A 22,120-nucleotide genomic window follows, 5' to 3' on the forward strand; every position below is an offset into this window, starting at 1 on the left:
GAGGGGCAGTAAAAGGTGACTATGAGGGTGCGTTATCCACATGCTGATCACTTTTTGATTTAGCTAACTCAAAACAACAGAAATTTGTGTTAAGTAAAAATCCACCACACTAGCAAACAAGCAGATGAAGATTTAAAAAAGCTCAGAGCAGAAGTGTGTAAAGGTAAGTGGAGATGCAATTTGGCTCACTATCTTACTGGCCTCTGCAGCCTCTTCCAAGAACAAGATTGTTACTCTGTTACTTTGTTCTTGGTAAACTTTTTTACTCTTAAATGAATCTGTTTGTCAGATTCAGGTAAGGCGTGTATACTTCTCTGCAAACCATGGGGAATGTGCCTGTCAATCATATGTGAAATGGTCTGATACATCAGAGAAATGATAGTAATACTGTAACAGCTGTTCCCAAACAGCTCTGAGAAAACCTGTATTGTACTGCTGTTACAGTGGTACAGAACTGGGTAAAGTCAGGGAACAACACTGTGTTTACTCAATACAGTACTACTTACACATTCCCTAGTGACAGACTGTGGAGCACCAAGGAGGGTTGTGAAAAGCCTGGGTTACTAAAAGCTAACTCCAGAATGTCTTTCCAATTCAGCAAACTCCATGTGAATCCTTTTAACCTTCTGAAATTATCTGTGGGGTCTCCAACCCTGGAGACATTCAAAGCCCATCTGGATGTGTTCCTGTGTAGCCTGCTCTGGGGGATCCTGCTCTAGCAGGGGGGTTGGACTAGATGATCTCCAGAGGTCCCCTCCAACCCCTAACATTCTGTGATTCTGTGATCTGCCTTCCTCCATTTGTATGGACTTACTGTCCTTCACTTTGGGTTATTATTCTTGGATGAAAAAAAAAAAAAAAAAAAATTCCAAATCATGATTCTTCTTGGACTTGTGAAGGAGTTTTCTGCATTCAGATTTTCAATTAAAATCTGCAACATTAATTAGCTTCTACTCAGCTGTGTTCCTTGCAGAAGCCTTATTGAACAAGGACTGAATTTAGACAAATTCTTGCAAAATACCTATTGCAGTGGTAGTTTAAAAGTTGCTAAGATAATTACACTATTACAAATTCCAGTAATTGCTTCATTTCAATATATCTTAAGATGTGTTTATCATCAGTCTATATCTTTCATGTGCCATGTCTAACAAAAATTTAACAACTCACAATAAGCAGTTTCATATCCTTGTCTGGACAGCAAAACACTGTACTACTACAAACAAACGAAAGAAAAAACCCAACCCATCTCAAATGGTGTCTGTATATTCCTCAGATACAAGGTTTCAGGAAGGAAACAGATTTCCTCATCCTGTTAGTGTTCATAAACTGCCAAGATGTCAGCCGGATGAACTCTTCCCACACTGAGGGGCTACGGTCACTTTTTGTGTTATTAAGCGATAAACCAGCACATTCACTGCCCAGTTAAGACCATCAGGTTGACACACCAAAATACTGAAAACTGTTCCTCCTCTAAGCAGGAGAAAGAACTCCTTCACACACAAAATATCAAAGCCCTGGGTTACTACTGTTCGGTTGTTGAGAAGTGAGGCACTTATCAAACAGCATTCAAGCAGCTCTTCCTTCACTCAAACTGGAAATACTTAGTGCCAATACTGAAGTGTGCTCTTCAGCCAGCTCACAAAGAGACTAAACTCTTCATTTCTACCTGATGCATGAAAACAAACTAATCCTCATGGGAGAATCATTCTTCTGCTGCAGAAGAAGAAAACCTGCCGTACCTTGAATCTAGCTAATTTTACTTTAATTATACTTAAAAGTTGCACATTACAACAGAAGCATCCTTGGGATATCAAACTGCAGTTATGAGTTTGCAAAGTTTATCAAAAAACTGACAAAGAAAACACACTGAACTAAAAAGCAAAAATTTCAAATTAATCCTGATGCAACTTGTGTAAAGCAGGATAGGATTATTGCAATCAAAATTACATATATCACTGATGCTACTCATTACTTAAAATGTCAGGCAAAGCATCTTTAATTACACTCTAAAATAATATTAGTAATTTTCCTAATAAATTGATTAGTTTGTAGTCATTAAGATGGACTGCTTTGCAGTTAAATCCAGCTGCAAAGAACTTTTTCGCTAACCAAGAAGATACGTACATATATATTTATACACTTAGCCATGTTTTAATTTTTAAAAGCTCTTGTATTAGAAAACACTGATTTGATTTTTTTTACGTTTCAGTGTGATCTGTGTCAAATATCTTTTAGAAATGGAAATAAATTAAAATGCAAAAAAGCACATTTTGCTATTCAAATATAAATGCATTAAGAATGCAAGGATTTAAAAAAAATCTGTTAAATACTTAAAATGTATCCTATTGCCTTTTTCAGTTAAACGTTATTTTTTTAAACAAAGGAGAATTTTATGTTATTTCTGAATAAAACTAATAGTATCATGTATTTTTGGCCATCAGAGCCTTTTTTATTTTAATATTTACAGATGCTAGCCTCTTCTCCTAGCTTTTTACTCCAAAACTAGAAAAGGAAAAAAGGCTGGTTCATTATTTTTCAATTTAAAGCACACCTGTCATTTGAAGTGAAAAAATCCTATGTGCACCTGCAGAAGAGCTTCCAGTTGTCAAAAGTAATTGTATTACCTCCACAAAGCCTCATTGCAGGGACTTAGCCATAAAGTTCTATAGTTCTACAGTTTAATTGTCTTCAAATCTTTGGCAGAATTAACTTAATAAAATACAATACAAATTAATGTAATACAATACACTAATTCAGGGCCTTATTGTAAGTTGTCATTTTTTCACATTTAGTTTTAAATTCTACTGTAATTTCTTCTTAAATGTTCTTGACCATAATCAGTGATTAGAAAAACATAAAGAGAGAGATGACAATGCAACAAGAAAAGTGTTAATTCATCGTGTGAAGCACAATGCAGCCAGTAAAAATTAATGAGAATTCTCTTTTCTTCTTTCTCCTTTAAGCCTGTAGTAAAATTAGTATTAGCATATCTCTCATTATGCTTTAAACACTTTATAATGAGAAAGACTAATAAGAAAGCAAAATACTTTTTCTTCAAAAACTTAAATACTCAAGGGATGTGCTACAGAGTCAACAGAAGTCACTGTTCCTACCAGCATTCCTACTCAACTGCAAAATTATCTGTTTGATATTCAAATACAGGCCTTCCAAATTTCCCAGTTTCATTTTCTCATGTAGAAAGAAAAATGCTCCTTGTTATAATCCCTAAACAAAACAAAATGTAAAGGCTGAGTATGAGTTATTTTTAGGAAAAAAAGGTCAGTATTTAGTTACAAATACAATGCTTACGTGTTGTTTATCATCAGCATTACAACAGCAGACAGAGATTTCCATCAAAGTGTGGGGGGCAACGGCTATAGGTGCTATTTATAGAGCTAATCATATACAAAATCCTTTTCCTGACTAGTTTATGAGAGAGGAAGCAGCACCATCCCTACATTTAGATGCAAAGCTAAGGTACAAAAAGAGAGACTTACTCTGAGTGTACATGGAGAACTAAAGCACAAAGAAATCTAAATCTTTAGAAAGCTTAATTTTTGTATTTAAAATTTTTAAATTAAGAAAGCATCATCACCTATACATAATAAAGTTTAAGAAATTGGTTACATCAGAAGAGCAACAAGACTTGGTGGAACCTGAGTGCAGTGCAGAACACGAAGCTGGGAATCTGTCCCTAGAATTTAGTTGGACTTTTTTCACCAGAAATCCCAGCCCCAGGACAGAATTGCTAGATGTTGGCTATTTCAAAATAACATACTCTCTTACCACAATGCAGTAGTTAAATGTACATTCATCCTCGTCTTAATATTGTTTAATAACTTTGATGCAATGTAATCATGACCATGCTTAAAAAGACTGTGATTTTCATGTTTCGTCATAAAATTATTCAGGCAATAACCACCACTAAATGTTTTTTGCACGCTAGTTGCACTGAAATACAATGCACAGTCTTTGGACCACACAAGCAAAATTTTATCTTTAAATGCAGGTATGAGCCAAGGATAATACACTCCCTATATTTATTATGCTTCCTATTCATTCTTACATCAGAGAGAGATCCAGAAAATGTTTATTTTTCTCATTCTCCAGTGATTTTAGTAGTAAGAAAAGACTTCCTTCTCTAACATTCAAAATATTACAGGATTAAGCTTTACATCTGACAAGTTATGTTAATGAAGACAACCTAGCGTTCTCTGTTATTTTATCAAGCATACTTGATATTTCTCTATTCCCTAATATTTATCTGAATTTCAAGTTCACAAGGCACTGTATGTCTAAGTAACTAGCCTGGACATCTTCTTCCATTTCAACCAATGCACATGACCATTACTTCCATTCAAGTATAATTATAATTATTCATATTGCTAAGGAATATTGACCAAAATTAGCTTTCTCCAGATGGATTATGTCTGATGCCACTCTTCAGTCTAAACAATTAAGCTTTTATTAAGACATCTTAAAAACACTGGACATGAAAACACAGAAAAACCCACCCTCCCCAATGTTATCTTGCTGTTTCTAGAATCTCTGCCCCTATATTATAGCTTTGAACAAGAGCAGCCTTTCTTTGGCAGTTAACATTATTACAGGGCCACGCATAGCTCTAAAATAGAAGGTATTAAGTAGCTCTGCTCTGTAAACACTTGAATGCAGAACGTTTTAGGATGACTGTTGAAAATAAAACCAGTAAAACAGCATCCAAATGCTAACATTAGGTCCAAAACCATGCAGCAATTTGTGGCTAGTCTTAATGCAGAATATATTCCTACCTTCCCACATACATCTTGGGGCTTATCCTAATAAATGTTAAAAGCATCTGCTGAACTCCAGCATGCACATCCCTTATTTCACAGGGTCTAACTGTAGCAGCACAACACAACTTAGTCCACTTGGGATTCAGACCTCAAAGTTTACAGCTGTGACAGATCTTAAAAAAGATTTCCTGTCCACCATTTCCACTCTCCGTGAGAGGTTAATTTGCAGCATAATGTCCCCCAGTCTCTGGAGAATTTTACAAGAGTAGGATTGTTATTGAACACTCCTTTAGTCTTTTTAGTGTACAGCCCTCTGATGTGGTCCTGTCTGCCTAAATTCCTGAAATAAAGTATTTGTAGTCCAAAGACTCTGAAACAGTTGAGAAAGGGCTCTTTCTAGTCTCAGGTTCAGCTCTCTATGTCTCTATATACTTTACATTCAGAGGAACTAGCAGCTGACATAGGAATTTCTCAAGCAAGTCTTGTCTTGAATTTTTCTTCCTTTTTCCTTACTCTGCCTGGTCTCAAGAAACCCACCTTGGTATGCAAAGGCAAACAACCTAAAAACAGACAGATATGGGAACACCTCAAGTTTCAAGTATGCTTAGGAACTATGACAGAAGGTGACAAGATAGATGCAGAAGTGAGATATAAGAGACATATGTATTATGCTAACTTATTTTCCTTTTTTTCTGCAACAGTAACAAAAAGTGTATTTCTGGCAATACCTTTCCACATCTCTGATGCAATGTGTGGAGCCATAGGTGCAACCATGATGCAGAGTGTAGCCAAAGCATCTTCAAATTCTACGCTGTGCAGAATAAGAGGCTGAGAAGCTTGCTAAGTGAAGACAGAAGGAAAAGAAAATAAATTATTAATATAAATATTTGGGGTCAGAAAAACTAGATTAATTAAGACAAAAATGCATGAGTAAAACCTAAAATCAATGTCTATGCTCAGGACAGCATAATTTCATAGTAAGTTAGAAACTCGTATAAAGTTCTGGATAATTAAAATCACAACTCTTGGGCAGCGAGTGCTCTCTTAGCACTTGGAAGCTAATCCCAAAGAGGCTGAGGCAGACCCTTGAGGATCTGCTCTGGTACAGACTGTGTGGACAACTGTGGCTCTCAAAACCATTTTGTGTGCTGTCACTTCTAGAAATGCAATCTTAGAAAAAAACAGTGCTATTTGAGAAGAGGTGAAGCACGTGTACAGAAGAGTCAAACTGTGCTGGATCCAGAATGGTTTTCTTGAGACAAGGTTCAGTTATATGGAATCCTAGACTGACTTATGCAAAGCTGAATTTAGTGATAGAGTGAGGTTTTAGAACTGAAGAAAGCTTTGGGAATGAAAAGGGCACCAGAGTCTTTTACAGCTTGATGTTTAGGATGCTTTAGTGAAGTGTGAAGCTTCTCTAGTACAGAAAATTTTCAATTTCTTACAAAAGGTGCTAGACAGATAACATTTGAACCTTCACTGCTCTATTTATGGTACCTTAAAAGAAAAGATACAGCACTAAAAGCAGCTGAACAAACTTTTTCTTTCTTTGCCTGTTCTGACTCAGAGTATTTATAACCCATGGGAAGTTCAGATGCTGCATTTAATTTGTAATTCACCTCTTTAATGAAATAGCACAGAAAATGTCAATCAGTACATGTCAGCTTCTGGGAATTATTTGGTGGGTGTGATGAACAACTGTTCTGTCTACTAAAAAGTTCTCCAAAACCAGTGATTTGTTTAACAGAGACCACAAATGTTGTCAGATGGCATCTTTTTATCATTTTTTATCAAGGTCAGTTTGAGTAAGTTTTAGTAACGACTACTGGTTTTCTATATTTAATCTTCACCCACCTACCCACTTCCTCCTTCCCTTCCAATGGGACTGAAAGAGGAAGTGTCACCACGCTATACAGAAACTCATTCTCAAAAGATACTGCACTGACTTGTTTGGTCAATAAATATGTCAGTGGTCAAATATCTGGCTGTCCATAGGACATTGATTTCCATTTCTTTATTTATTTGTTAACATTTACTTATCACCATCCACGAGCCCAAAAAGCATATGAATCACTGAGGTGGAGATAAAGAACTGTGTGTCACCTTCCCAACACTACACAGTATCCCAGATGTATGTTATTTCAATACAGCACTTGTGCATGCCCTACTTAACTTTTCATTAAGTTCCTTGACTTAGCCAATAATCTCCTTGGAATCTTTAAGTTACAAATTCTTATTTAAACAAAGAAGGTGAAACCCCCAAATTTTAATTTGATTTCTGCTCTAGATCACATTACCATTGTATGTCTGAAAGAATACTCAACCAGATCTAACAGTCGTAACAAAAATGAAAGTAAGAGTTTATTGTATTTGATCTATCACTGGCTGATAAACAACAATCTAAATAAAAAATGCTAAAGACCTAAATTATTTTTATGCTTGTTTTAAAAAGAGGAGTTTGCTAACTCTATTAATAGCAGACAGTTCAGTGGTGAAATCTGTCTCTGAGGAATGTGACATTATGTGTGATTTTCTGTATAAAGAATAAACCTTTCCTTTAAATCAGAATGTTAGATAATTCTGCGAAGTCCTGCTATACCTACCTACCTATGCAACTTGTTTAAAAACAAAAAAGAAGAACAGAGCTCAAGAAAATTTATCCTTTGAAATTACAGGATGCAAGCATAAATATCAGAACCTAGTGGCTCTAATACCATCAAGTTCATCTTGCAAAACAGTTTATTTCAGGGTTACAGTGAGACTAGAACATGCTGCTTCGGAACTGAATAATGTCCACTTAAGTCCACGAGACTCTCAAGTTAGTAGCAATAGTAATGACTGCAAATGACTTTTGGAAAGCTGGACCTATAGTTTGGGAAGCTCTTGCTTTGTATAAAAACTTAAAGAGGGCATGACAGAAAAAAATACCTTCATTCATAACAGATACTTACATGGAGTATGTTAGTGAGGCTCATCAATCGAGAAATTGCTGCATTGAACAGATAATCCTTTGTGAAATACTCTGTTACCTTTTAACAAAGAACAGGTCTGTCACTAATTACTTAAAATTCTCCAATGTGGAGTATCTTACGCCTTACATGAAAATCACTTCAGCATGCAAACACTTCATATATGCAACCACATGTGTGAATGGGAAAATAATACTCATACCAAAATTCAGTTAAATAGCTTTTCCCTGATTTTGCAGGACTTTAAAGCTTCAGCCAATGTCAATTAGAACTGTGTTCGTAATCACCCTTTATTTTCTTCAGTAAAATATCTTCCCTTTTGCTCTACAAGAGGCCTTCATACTTGTAAATCCAGTTATGCTGTTGACAGCTTGTCCTTCCATAGCAAGATTGTAATTCTGATATCTGTTAAAACACTTGGAAGGTCCCTTGCACAGGATTTAAATCAGGAAAAGTTTTTTATCCATATAAAAATATTTTAAGTTAATTTTGCAGGTATTTATGTCTCCATTTGATAACTGAATTGATACTAATCATAGCATGAGACAGCAAACATGGAGACATGAACAATCAGTTCAAATATTTTTTTTAGGGTATGCAAATCTGTTTTCTCCAACAACTTTTTTCATTCTAGATGAAACAGCACGTATGATCATGAGATGTGAAGCAAACTGATCAAAAGCTCTTGTTAGGGATACCCTGCATAACTAACCTATAGCTGTGCTACTGGAAATGGAGTTGCTCCAAACCCAGACTGATAATATTTTAATGCTGTAACACTTCATCCTTTAAAGGAGGCACATGGCAGAGAAATTTAGCCAATCCAAATCTTACTATATCACAGAGGTTCTGTCCCATAAGATCTGTAGGTAAATAAAATTATTTATACAAAGAACAATTCACTCAAAAATTATTTTATGAGCTCCTAATCTGGAGAAAAAACCTTTCAGCTCTGTGAATCAAACATATGCTTTTAGCATGAGCAGCAACTTAATGAGTCATTTTAAACCAACGTGTTTCTTTTAACCTCAGATATCACCAGATTCTTTTGCTCCCAGATCCTTCTGGCTTCAGCCTTCTCTTTCTTCTTCAGCAGCTCAGGATTAGGCATGGCTCCTGAAGCTCTTGCTTCAATAAGTTTGGTTACAAGTGTCCAGAGGCGCATCTGCCATCTCTGAACACCCGGCATCGCGTCAGCTGAGATTCACAAAAGATTGCAGAAACAAGCTTCAGTTACAAAGAAGGTATCCAAAATTTTAGAGAAAAGCAGAAAGGAAACAGAATGCTAGAGCTAAACATTTTAAAAAAATCCCACCCTGTTTTTTAAATGAAAAATGTCAATGCACTTAAAAATGCCTTTGCAAATAATGCTGGGTTGCCTTAATGGAAAGAAATCAATATGATAAAAGTATTTTTCTGCAATGGTTTAAAAATAGATATAAAGCAAGAATATTTGCTAAATCTGTAAAATAACCCAATGTTTTGTTAATATTATCTCCTCTTGTGTTTGACTCAACAAAACAGTTCTACACGCCCTTCTTTTTCAAACTCGTGGAAGAATACAAACATATATATACACACACATTTTGTAAATTGAGAGGTTTCTTCTCATCGGGCTCTGTGGCTGCTCTAAAAATGTATTTCTGTGACAGAAGGACCAATGTTACAGAGAGGCCGCGAGCTACTGCTGCTCACAGCCAGGTCCTCCATGTGTTATGATGCAGAGCCACTAGTGAAGGTATGACTGGAGGTATGGCACTGATAGGGCTTTAGCTCTCTCTTCCAGATGTGTTGTGTTTCTATTGTGTATCACTGAATCAGCTGCTTCACAGGAAGTTATGCACCTGATGGCTGTTATGGTAGCAGGAATTACAACTTGATTCCAAGCAGCTGGTTTTTGAAAGAGATATAACCTCTTCATATCATAGAATCATAGAATGGTAGGGATTGGAAGGGACCTCTGGAGATCGAGTGCAACCCCCCAGCCAGAGCAGGACCACCTATGGCAGGTCACACAGAAATGCATCCTAGCTCTGTACTGTTATCATTAGATGATGACAGAAAGCCAACTGAGAAAAGTCATACAGTGTGCTCCCTCAGTATATGCAGCAGTGCAATAATACAAAACCAAACACATATGAATGTAAAGGGTGACAAACACCAACTGAAATAACGCTTAGTGCAGGCTGAACTAGGTAGCAAGAAGCTAACAGAAGAATCGAAGTTCACCTTTTTAAACCAGGCACAGAGTGTTTTATTACAGCCTTATGCAACGAGAGGGTTAGATTTAAATGTATGTATAAGCCTAGATTAAAATGTATGAACCACAGTAGATAAGACAAATAAACATCTGTCAGTATGATAAATTGCATGATGGCAGTAAATAAGTGTGTAGGAGGGTAAATCTTATCTTATTCAAGAACTAGGCTTATAAAAATGTCATGGGTGTACAAATATTAGTTACTAGGAACTCTGATGAGATTCTTCTGAGATGTATTTCATGGTTCAGCTTAAAAAAGCCATTGCATACATGTGTAAACAAATGAATGTAATAAAAAATTGCAAAGTTTAATTTGTAATCTGATATGATTTTTAAAAAACCTTATAATGAAGAAAATAATCTTAAAATAATAATTTCCAGTCAATGAATCACAGCTATTTAAAAAACAAGAAAACGAGGTGCAGGTTTGCATAAGAAAATACTACTTGAGAAGTACTTTTCATACATGCTTCTAGCTTAAAAAAGCTAAGCTGCTTGTTATAATCTTGCAAGCCTGCCTCTCAGTAACAGCTTTGTGACCCCTTCTATACTATAAAACCTGCTCATTATACATTTTTATTCGGTTGTTCCAAAACATGGGCATCAATAACTGTATCAATTTTGAGTTTAAAATAGAACACACTAGAAATAAAACATCAAACCAAACAGAAACAATCCAACTTACTTTTAGTATCCCACAAAATGTCTTGTTCTGGAGGAGCAGCAAACAGAACGTAAAGACGTAGGGTGTCAATGCCACACTCTTTCACTACTTCTTCAGGGTCTATTCCGTTGTGCTTTGATTTGCTCATTTTTTCCCATGTGACTTGGAGCTTCTCACCAGTTTTTAGGTAAACTGGTTCAGTTCCTAAGTATTAAGACATACACAGAATATTCAAACAAATTTTGCTCATTTGTAACAGTAACTAATTTTGTTCCCTAAGTATAAAAAGAAACAACTATTTCTAGTGGCTTTTCTCCCTGTTGTTTTCCAAACAGCTTAAAGAAAACCCACTGTAAATCTAATAAACATTTGCCCTCCCCATTTTTTCCTACTTTAACACAATTAATATCTCAAAGCTTCCTCTGCATCATGACAATGTCTCCTTCTACTGTCTGGAAGCTATATTTGGCACTCATCCTCTGTGCTACCTTGATAGGCCCTGATATTTAAGCATTGTTATAACCGTAACACTTAAAACCTCCTAGATAGATAGGTGTACTGATTTGGTACAATTTTGACCTGCACTTATGTTTTAGAAATACCAGATTTCAATTAAAAGGTTTCAACTGCAGTAACTTATCCTCACAAGAACCTGCCTTCTGCTACATTCATTTAGAGATGGAAAGGGGCATTTACATTGATAAAGGAGCAACCAAGCAAAAACACCCGATACAGAAAAGCCTTGGCTTTTCTGGAAGAAAATATGGTAAATTTGAGGGTAAAATTGATTATTTTTTTTTTTCAACTGGCTTTTGGGGTTTGTGTGCAGGAGAAGAACAATTAAAATAAGGTTGTGCAAGAGGAGTGCTGAAGGGAGGCAAGTATGACCAAGCCACTCTTGTTGCTACAGCTCCTGAAACAAGGACTGCTGCCTCAGCTTATGCAGTGAAGGCACTGGAAAGAACTTGAGAAACACGCACTTTTTCCTACACCTGTGTAACACGTGCTTTAATATCTACTGACTACACCAACATCCAGGTTAGCTTTGCCATGGTGTTTTAGTAGGTTGTCTGTTTGCTGGGACTGCTGGCTCTGTCCAGCAAGATGCTGAGCACTGTCTTAACAAAACTGACTTCTGGCCCTTTGGACTACACTGGAGCTAAAATAACACCACACCACTGCTTCTGTGCTTGGATGCAAATAAAAGCTGATGGATTAGTAGGGTCTCTGTGCACTCAGAGTGGATATGGATCCAAAACTCACAGAAGTTGCTCTCCAGTTTATATATTACATTTACTCTTCCAAATTTTCCCCAGCACTGAGACTTGTACACCAAAGCAGTTCCTGACTTTCTGGATGCATCTGTGCTGGTTTTCCCACGTGGTCTCTCTTACCAGTGAGATCAACCTCCTCCTTCTTCAAACACTGGCCTGTTGTTGTTAGTCTGAATGTTTGATTCTTGATAATACCTTGAACCAAGAGCTTATGGAAAGGCTCCCTAAGGAGGGAAGGAAAAAGAAACTTGTCTGTTGAAAAGAGCTATTGAAAGCATACTTTACGATAAGCCTCAGGTGTTGAGCCAATGAGGCACAATTATTTAATAAAACAAGAATTTCAAGTTGACTATACTTGAGTGTCACCTTAGAGGGAGTACTTTGTGCATTTATTCGTAGTGGCTAGCTGGCAAGTATAAGTATTTATTTGTATTCTACACACATTCTTGTATCTAACGTCACTTTTCAAATTAGTATATGGATAAAACACAAAAGTTTCTTGGCCAACTGTGCAATTTCACTAACTTCAGGCTAAACCCTCGCTTGTAAAAGTGTTCAAGTACCTGGCCTCACTGTCTTACAAATATTTAGTTCTAGCTTCTTTCTGAGAAGCACAGCATTTTGAACACATCAAAATCTCGCTGAACATTTCTTTCTATAAATGGAGAAGATAGTTTGTCTAACATAAGTACTTGCATACCTTGTTCCTCTGCAGAACTAGCCATGAAGGCCTAGCTGTAAGAAAAAAGTACACTAGAAAAATGGCATTGCTGGAAGGTTCACTTCAGTGGATTCATTTTTTAGCATCTTGAACATTAAACCTTTAATTTTCTATCAAAATTAATATCAAGGAGAGTAAACTCTCATCGAGTGTGTATATGACATTTCTAAAAAGAGCCTTAAAAGGAGCAAAGCTAAGGGCAGTGCTCTGCTCAGCAAGAAATAAACTCAAAGTAAACACTGCTCTTGTTGATGGATACATTATTGCTGCCATATCCTTTAATGATGTTGCATTTCTAATTCACGGAGTCAGATGTTTGTCATTGTTTTCAATTAAAAAAAGTCAACAAAATTAATCTCTAACCACTCAATAGGTCAAGAAGGGAGGCAACTCCAAGAATGGCAGATGCCAGGGAGGAGGTATGGAGCCAGACCCAGAAGGCATACACAGGCTGGGGAGTCTTCTCATGGGATCCTCTGACACAAGGTCATTGGTGACCATTGTTTTGGAGGACATGTTAATCAGTGCTGGTTATCACTGACTTGCACCTCCTGATGCTCATGTGTGCTCAACGTTAAGCCATCTGAATCCTCGCCACCGCCACTTAACAAAGCTCCCCCATATTTACCAAAACAACTTACATAAAAAAGGGTGCTTCACTTATATTTACGTATTTTTCAAAAAGCTAGAATATCCATCTATAGAAAAAAAAGTAAAAATAGGCTTCCACATTTTACTTCACATGTACAAAAAAGTAACAACCCAAACCACTACTTGTTTCATGAAGTCACTGTCGTATTTTACATTATTGGGCAACATAAATTAGATGACAATTAATCTCATTATTTAACCACTGCAGTTTATTTGATACACAGTTAAAGTACTATTAAATTATATAACAATTATGCACATCTTAACTGTATTAAAGCAGATATCTTCCAGGTACTAGTCTTTCAACCCTTTTGATTACTCTGAAATAAGGAGTTATTTGAAATAGAAGACTTAAACTGGGAGAGAAAACGTGACAGGCTTCAGACTTTATCTTCAACATATTCATATTTGAACACAAGTTTCCTTCCTTGCTTTTTTGTATAGCTCTAAATCATTCAGTCACTGAGCAGCACTAGTCTCTACCATGCCACCTGGTTTTATCAGCAATGTAAAGAGTAGCAATTCAAGCATGTCTATAAATGTTTCTCTAAACACTATTTCATAGGTTGCCTGAAAAATCCTGTTGTTTAGAAATAAATTAAAGGAACTTAAGGAAATGACATGTGAAGTCAAATTTAAACAGTATAAACACGAAAAAAAACATTTTCAAAATAGGAGGCAATAATTATTTAAAATCTCAAATAATTATCTCAAATTATCCAAATTAGTTAGAAGATGAAAATCAAGAACAAAACCCTTGCAATCTGATCACCACCAAATGGTGTCAAAAGGCTTCAGGAGTTAACCATTCACGGTACGTTTATTCTACAAACTAAACACATTACACCAAGGAAAAATGAAAAGACTTTCCCCCCCCCCACCATTCAGACTTCAGTCTGGTTAAGATCTTAGACAGTTATTATAATAGCTACACTTGCTGCTATCTAAAATAAAGCTAATGAGGTAGCCAAAACATCCAAATCAGATAGGGCTCTCCAGTGGAAGTGATTTTTCAAGGAACACTTATTTTTTATGACAATGAGTTAGTTCAGATCATACGCCAAGTTATTAAGAGCTGGATACAGGAACGAGCATTTCCTGTTTTTGTTTATGCTGACAGAGGCTACAAAAATGCCATACAAAATACATTACCAAGTATGGGGAAAAAAGACAACCCCACGTATTCTGACTGGGAGACTGCAACACAGCGGAAACATGCCCAAACTGAGAGCCAGAGCTGCACTGAATTTCTCCTGAACCGCACAGTGATTTTGCCACTGTTGTGATGGCTCCATCTCCTGGTCACACGCAGAGTTACACTTGAATTTATATTGAAACTGAACACCTAAAACCCCTTCTAAGAAAGTTGTGTGCTTCTTCACTGCGGAAGGGGATTGGCAGCGTGCTGCGGTACATCAGGTGTGATGCAAATTTGATCTAAGTACTGCAGCACCTGCTCATGGCCGGGCATCAGAAATACCTCCTGAGCCACACCCCTGGGAACCACTGAAACTCAGCTATGTTTGGACACGCACTTCTGGCACAGTAAGCAAAGAGGTGGCTTGAGTTCTTTGAATGCTCTATCACATTTCCAGTTGCAAAAATGCTGGAATGGGATATGCCTTTTACTGCCTGTAGATATGTTTGCACTCACACTGGAGTATGGGCACTCTGGCCTTAGTTATCTGCAGCTTTTGATCATGATCAGTGGCACTGAGAGCACCCTCAGCAGGTTTGCTGATGACACACCAGGCTGGGTGGTGTGGTCAATAGGCCAGAGGGATGGGATGCCATCCAGAGGGACCTGGACAAGCTAGAGAAGTGGGCCCAGGTGAACCTCATGAGGTTCAACAAGGCCAAGTGCAGGGTCCTGCACCTGGGCCGAGGTAACCCAAGATACGAATACAGATTGGGGGAGGTCATGCTTGAGGGCAGCCCTGAGGGAAAGGACCTGGGGGTACTAGTGGATCAAAAGCTGGACATGAGCCACCAATGTGCAGTTGCAGCCCAGAAGGCCAACTGCATCCTGGGCTGTATCAAAGGAAGTGTGGCCAGCAGATCAAGAGAGGTGATTCTGCCCCTCTACTCTGCCATGGTGAGACTCACCTAGAATACTGCATCCAGCTCTGGTGCCCCCAGCACAAGAAAAATGTGGACCTAGTGGAATGTGTCCAGAAAAGGGCCACGAAAATGATCCGAGGGCTGGAGCACCTCTCTTATGAGGACAGGCTGAGGGAGTTGGGGTTGATCAGCCTGAAAAAGAGAAGGCTCTGGGAGGACCTCATAGTGGCCTTCCAGTACCTGAAGGGGGCCTACAGGAAAGCTGGGGAGGGATTTTTTACAGGGGCTTGCAGTGAGAGGACAAGGGGTAATGGTTTTAAGCTGAAAGAAGAGAGATTTAGGTTAGAGATCAGGCATAAATTCTTCAGTGTAAGGGTGGTGAGATACTGGAACAGGCTGCCCAGAGATGTTGTGGGGGCTCCACCCCTGGAGGTGTTCAAGGCCAGGTTGGATGGGGCCCTGAGCAGCCTGTTGTAGTGAAAGGTGTCTCTGCCCATGCAGGGGGGTTGGAACTAGATGATCTTTAAGGTCCCTTCCAACTCCAAACATTCTGTGATTCTGTGATAATATGTTGTATGTCAGATGGGACCACCTGTGAATTCTGCCTGACACCTCCAAGAAATATCAGCTATGCTAGCCATGAAGTGTGTAATCCACCTTTTTCCTTTCAGTGACGTTCATATACAGGTTCATTTCTGTGACAGACCAACTTCTCTATATAGGAGCACACAATGAATGGAAGGGCAAGCATGACTGACAGATGAGGAACTCCTGCTTACTGCCATGTCCTCAGGCTCCTTGCTCTGCTCTGTGCAAGGTGAGTAGTGGGACCTTCAATCCAATTACAAATTAACTGCTTGGAAGGGCTCTGTGGAGCCTTCACCAGTGATAAACTGTAGACTCAGGAAAAGGGATTAGCTCTAGTGAGGGAGCTCACTGCATGTATTTGCATCCCACACCTCTAGAAAGGCTGAGAGAGCCCGATGCTGTGCCCTACAGTCAAGACAAGACCTTGGCCAGTCACTGTGAGCTGAATTTAGGTGCTTGTGAAACCTGTCATTAGATGGACCTGTAACAATCAGGCAATCCTGTAGATGGCCAGAAGTGTTTTGGGGATGTGGAAGCCGATCATTTTAGGCAGAAAAAAGATAAAACAATATTGAACATTCAGATTTTACACCATCAATAGCCGAGTGCTTTTACTTAAAATCAACACTAGTGATGAAGTCTCTACTGAACATAAAGAAGCTCTAAACTCCTTCCTTTCCAGAAGAAGCTATTTCTGTCACACACATATCTTCTTTTATTCTGTAAATGCAGCTATGTAAAAATAGTGCCTTCTTACTCACCAGAAGTGCTCTCTAGCACAATCAAATCTGCCTACTTAATGGCAACAATAAACTTTTTTATTGCTTTATAATCCTGCAGAAAGAGTGTGCTAGATTCCATTTACAATTATTCAGCAGACAGAATGGATTACTACAGTCTAGGGAAGAGCCAAATTCTATGTAACTTGTACTTGCAATAATACAGTTGAGCAGGTGTAACCGTGTGTGTCAGCACACACTCGCCATGGTGGGTTAAGCTGGAACAGATGAGGAGGTTGCTGCCCCCATCTGCCTACCTGGCCCACCTCCCAGCAGTGGTCACAGCTGGGAGGGCTGGCTGGCTTGTGAATTAATTCCAGAACTGATGCACTTTACAGACCAGATTGCTAGAACAAAATTATATTAACTTGGGCTTAATTTGTTGTCACATGTACCAAAACCCAGAGGGTGCTATTTGTTCTGCCTTGTCATTACTGAGGAAATCAGCAGCTCTTCCTACCATCACCAGTTCAATGCATTAAAAAAATCTAAAATAAAAGGTCCCATTTTCAGGGGATATCTAAACTATATTGACACCTTTGCAATTTTAGATGCCTACAAACATTGCATCTTCTATTAAAGCACGTGTGACATCTATAAATGGATGCCCTACAATATTTTTATTGCAATAATGCACATGATGTGTGAAGAGATGCTTTTAAAATCTAAACTATGAGATTTTAAACTTTTGTTTTTAACCTCATTATTGCATTAATAGCCATTAGTACAGAATTAAAGACCATTAGGAAATATTTCAGTGGATTTGAAAGTCAGCAGATACGAGCCAAAGAATGAAAATTTCCGTGAAGAAAACCTATAAAAATGAAAAATTACTACAGATTAATAGGAGAATCATAAAAATTTGTCAGGATACTAGATAACACTTTAAATGGAGGCAGCTCTCGTTAACTGACACGTAGCAGAGTTTTACTAGTTTTATCTGTGAACAAGAACTGAGGTACTAGAGAAAGACTGAAAACGCACTAGAGGGCAGTGGTTTTTAACATTTTAATGTCTTCCCTGAAAACTGTGGGCTTCGACACTATGACTTGAAGCTTCCTAACAATAAGCTTGTTTCTAATCACCCTTTTCAAATCTCTGAGGCAGACCCTTAAGCACTCCTAACAGAAGACTAAGCAACAGTGGCATTTGACCAATGCTGAAATATATTTAAGACATATGGTAGTATTTATAAAGGAGTTGAGATTTCTATATCAAAACAAGATCCTAATTTTACTTCATGGCTAAAAGCACCTAGTGCTTTAAGTGAATAGAGCTAAAGCAAGCAAACAATTTTGTGCATATTGATGAATTTGTTACAGTCATCTTGCATTCTGAACACGCACATAAGCCGTGCTTAGAACAGATCCTAAAGGCACTACTGTAACATACCTTCACGTGTGCAACTGCTCTTGAACTCAAAGGAGTTCTCCATGGTCTTGCAAACTACTTCTACAGAAAGCAATTTTGATTTTCTCTGCTATTGTCACCAGATATAGTCAGTGCTGCTCGAGTAATTTGTTCATTGAAGAGGAGTGGTTTTTTTGCAATTCATGTTTAGACCACCCTAAGCACAGTGTTTTGGTGCTACTGCTTTGTCACAGCAGAGTATGAACAAAACACATTAAAAACTAATACAGCTACAGAATCACGGTCTCTTAAAATAATGTGGATTGGAAGGGACCTTGCAGGTCGTTTGGAGCAACCCTTTTCTGACAGGAGACCTAACTTCAGGTTCCTCAGGGCCTCATGTAGCTAAGTTTTGAAAATACCTAATGATAGAGATCCCACAACCTCTCTGGTAAAACTGTTCCAGTCTAACCACCTTCCCTGACAAAATTATTTTCCTTCTATCCAGTCTGCAGCTCCCTACTCAGACTACAGGATGCCATGGGAAAATTTTCAAGAGCCTTGCTGAAGTCACGGTAAAAGATTTGCGCAGCTCTCTCCTCATCTATAGAGGGAATCACCTCACCACAGAAAGAAGGCAGATCAAGTTGGGCATAATATCTCTCAGTAAATCTATAATGGCCACTTCCAGTTCTCTTGTCTTTAATGTGCCTGAAAACTACTACTAGGATGATTTGCTTAGAATACTGTTGGGGACCGATATGAGGCTGACTGCCCTCTAAGTACTTTGGATCATCCTTCTTGCCTGTTCTTGAAGATGAGTTTTGCATCTGCCTTTCTTCAGTCAACAGGAACATTTCCTGATCACCAAGATCTTTCAAAAACAACTGACAGCATCTCATGATGGTAGAGGCCAGCTCCTTCAGCACCATTGGATACATCCCATTTAGTCTCATTGACTTGTACTTGTCTGGTTTAATTAAGTGATCCCTAACTCAATTCCCTACAGCGGGTAGTACCTCTCTCTTTCAGACTCTCCTACTAAGCACACACCTTGACAGCAAAGGCCAAGGCAAGGATTGTCCTTTGCTACTAGGCTCTTTGTCTCACTTTGTCTCACTTTCCTTGACGTTCCTGTCATTGTATCTGCAGATACTTCCTTCACATTCTTCACTGGTTTTATTTCTAGATGAGCTATGGCCTTTTCTAATTCTATACTGCATACCCAGGTAATGTTCCACATTCTTCCAGGGATAGCCCATCCTCGCTTCCCCTTTCCATGCACTTCTTAAAGTGCTTTAGCTCACTCAGGAGGTCTCTTTTCAGCCAAGCTGCCCTCTTTCCATACCTCCTCATTTTCACAGAATCACAAAATGTTAGGGGTTGGAAGGGACCTCGAAAGATCATCTAGTCCAACCCCCTGCCAGAGCAGGGTCACCTAGAGCACATCACACAGGAACATGTCCAGGCAGGTTTTGAATGTCTCCAGTGAAGGAGACTCCACAGCCCCTCTGGGCAGCCTGTTCCAGTGCTCTGTCACTCTCACAGAGAGTGTCACTCTCACTCTCTCTTGCACATCAGAGTGGAATCTTACTTTACGAGCAAATCTTGTGGTCTCAGTTTACAGTGACAATACTTCAGTCACCACAGTTAATGTTGTTTTGGGAGGTGGAAGAATTTGACTGCTGTGTGTTACAGCTTCACTAGATGATTGATAGACTGGGATTGTCTTTTGTAGAATTGATAAGCCTGAAATCGCTTACAAGTAAAAGCTCTGAAATTCTCTGCTCACAGGAATAGTGCGTGTGATGGAAAGGACCTGCTTTGAAAGGCCCACTTCCTCAGAGAAGGAACAGTGTTGCTGCTGCAGCTTGTGCAAGCCTGAGACAACAGGATGAAACACAGGTGCACAAATCATCCACATCCAAAATCTCAAATAAAAGCTTTCACTGCAAACTATTTTGCAGAGCGATAATAGCACACCACCTGTTTTCATTTAATGAAATGATCATTAAATAACTCAGGGAAATATTCTGCTGGCTCCACTAAGTAGTCCATCTTTTTTGGTGCACAGCTACCTACTGTCTTGTTTTTGCAGCAAAATTGCTGCATTCCAGAGAGTTCAGTCCCATGTATATGCAGGTTCCTCTTTTACATCAAGTTTTTAGAGTGGATACTAGTAAAGAATGACATTTGAGTTGCCAGCTGAGAAAATACTGAGCAGCTGCTGTCATGGGGTCACTCATTTTAACTTGATTTATTCAAATACCTCTGGTGATGGCAGAACTGGATAGCGAAAAGGGCAGTACTTCACTGTTCTGACACTAGTATCCCCCTGTTAAGGCACTTCTGTGATGGCATTTTAGGGTTAAAAAAGGGCAGAATTTCAGTGAAAATGAGGAGGTTAAGCTGGGAACCTGAGAGGACAAAGAACAGAACATCAGAACACTCACCTTCCAGCTTCAAACTTTACCTCTAACCAAAAAGAGAGGATAATGAATTAGGCTATAGCAGCATCAGCAATAAGAGTAGTTAAAAGTAATTATAGAAAAGTAATTAAATAAATAAAAAAAATTACCACAGATACATTTACTGCTTCTGCTTATCAAGAACTGCTTTGCACTGTTCAGCTTCAATACTGCAGTGAATTACAGGGGTGCTTATTTTTCTAAATCTGCATGGTTCCACTGAAATGAATGGCATTTCTGTGCATGAAGTTACCTAATTTGAAATAACAGCACTACTCAGAATGCCTGAAGTTACTAGATAATGCAAGCTTTTGCAGGTCGAAAATCTCCAGCAACATTTTATCACTTGCTCTGAGCCAGTTAATATTCATGTAATACAAATGCTATGTATGTATTCATACAGAAAATGCAACTGACCACGGCAAACCAAGTAGCTAGCTAAGACTGACAAGCAGGAAAATCCAGGCTTATTCAATGATAACATTCTACCATCATAATGATGCCCATTAACACTCCTGCTAGTCAAATGAAATATTAAAGATTTTTATAGAAATATACAAGGCTTACTTGTGCTTTGTCATCTTTAGGTCATGGCAAAAATGGCTGAAAAACCTTGCATAGAATAAGTGCATAACTGCATGCTCCTTTCCTCCGATGTACAAATCGACAGGCATCCAGTAGTCTGCTAAGTCACTATCAAAGGGTCTGAAAAAACATAATAATAGAAAAAATACAATATGGAAATAAAAGACCAGCTCTACTAAAGTAGCTTATTATACTCAACTAGACACCACTATTTACTGAGAGCTATACATGTGTATTACAATTTTTATTTTGCTATCAGATCTCTTTAATTTTTAAGAAGTGATATGTTTATTAAATTACAGTCTAAAATTTTAATTGCCTCTGAAAAGCAGATCCACAAAAATATTATTTTCATATATTTTAGGGAAGTAACTAAGATTTCACATCTCACTCATCTGAGAAAGTGATGAAAATATTTGTTTGCTCTTTAAATAATTTTTTTCAGAATACCCTGTGGCTAGCATTTAATTTTTTTGGTGTTTATAAGGTTTTACATACAAATATATTGCAGTGAAACACAAAAAATATACCCACTCAAACCCATTTTTTTATTTTAATTGGAGGTTTGCATTGTTGCCATTAGGGGGCAATGAAGCAGTTTACATAAGGCTGCAAAACGTTTTGAAGAGTCAGATGGGTCATTGTACTCTAATTGAAGGATGCCCTATGAATTTACAGTAAATTTGTCATTTGGAGCATATTTACTATGTTGTTGGAGGTCATCTGCAAGGTTTCCTAGCATCACTTACTGTTTCATTAAATATTGTTATGTATGTCTTCTGCAATGGGCTCCTGCCTTCAAAATACCATTTGTATTAATGTTCTTTAATGCATGCTTTATAGCCCCATTCTACAAGAAACATTTACTTGTTTTGCTAGCTTGTTTGATTTTTCCATCTGTAATTTTTGTAATAGCAAGACTTTTCTACTCACAGGTTAACTCAGAAGCAAATAATGGATCTGGGATTCACATCT

At 38.1% G+C, this 22,120-nt stretch overlaps 1 protein-coding gene across 2 annotated transcripts in view; it reads right to left on the minus strand.

Annotated features, from left to right (window-relative positions):
• Positions 1–22,120, minus strand: part of LARS2 (leucyl-tRNA synthetase 2, mitochondrial) — an 87,579-nt gene that overhangs the window by 8,603 nt on the left and 56,856 nt on the right. For both annotated transcript variants that reach the window (XM_051610564.1, XM_051610563.1), the window contains 6 exons: positions 21,128–21,265; positions 12,063–12,166; positions 10,690–10,872; positions 8,772–8,941; positions 7,727–7,804; positions 5,504–5,615 (listed from right to left, as the gene is read on the minus strand). In XM_051610564.1, the coding sequence (XP_051466524.1) occupies positions 5,504–5,615; positions 7,727–7,804; positions 8,772–8,941; positions 10,690–10,872; positions 12,063–12,166; positions 21,128–21,265 (785 nt within the window). The remainder of the gene's footprint in view (positions 1–5,503; positions 5,616–7,726; positions 7,805–8,771; positions 8,942–10,689; positions 10,873–12,062; positions 12,167–21,127; positions 21,266–22,120) is intronic.

This window comes from Apus apus, chromosome 2 (genome assembly GCF_020740795.1).
Source record: "Apus apus isolate bApuApu2 chromosome 2, bApuApu2.pri.cur, whole genome shotgun sequence".
Lineage (NCBI taxonomy): Eukaryota > Metazoa > Chordata > Aves > Apodiformes > Apodidae > Apus > Apus apus.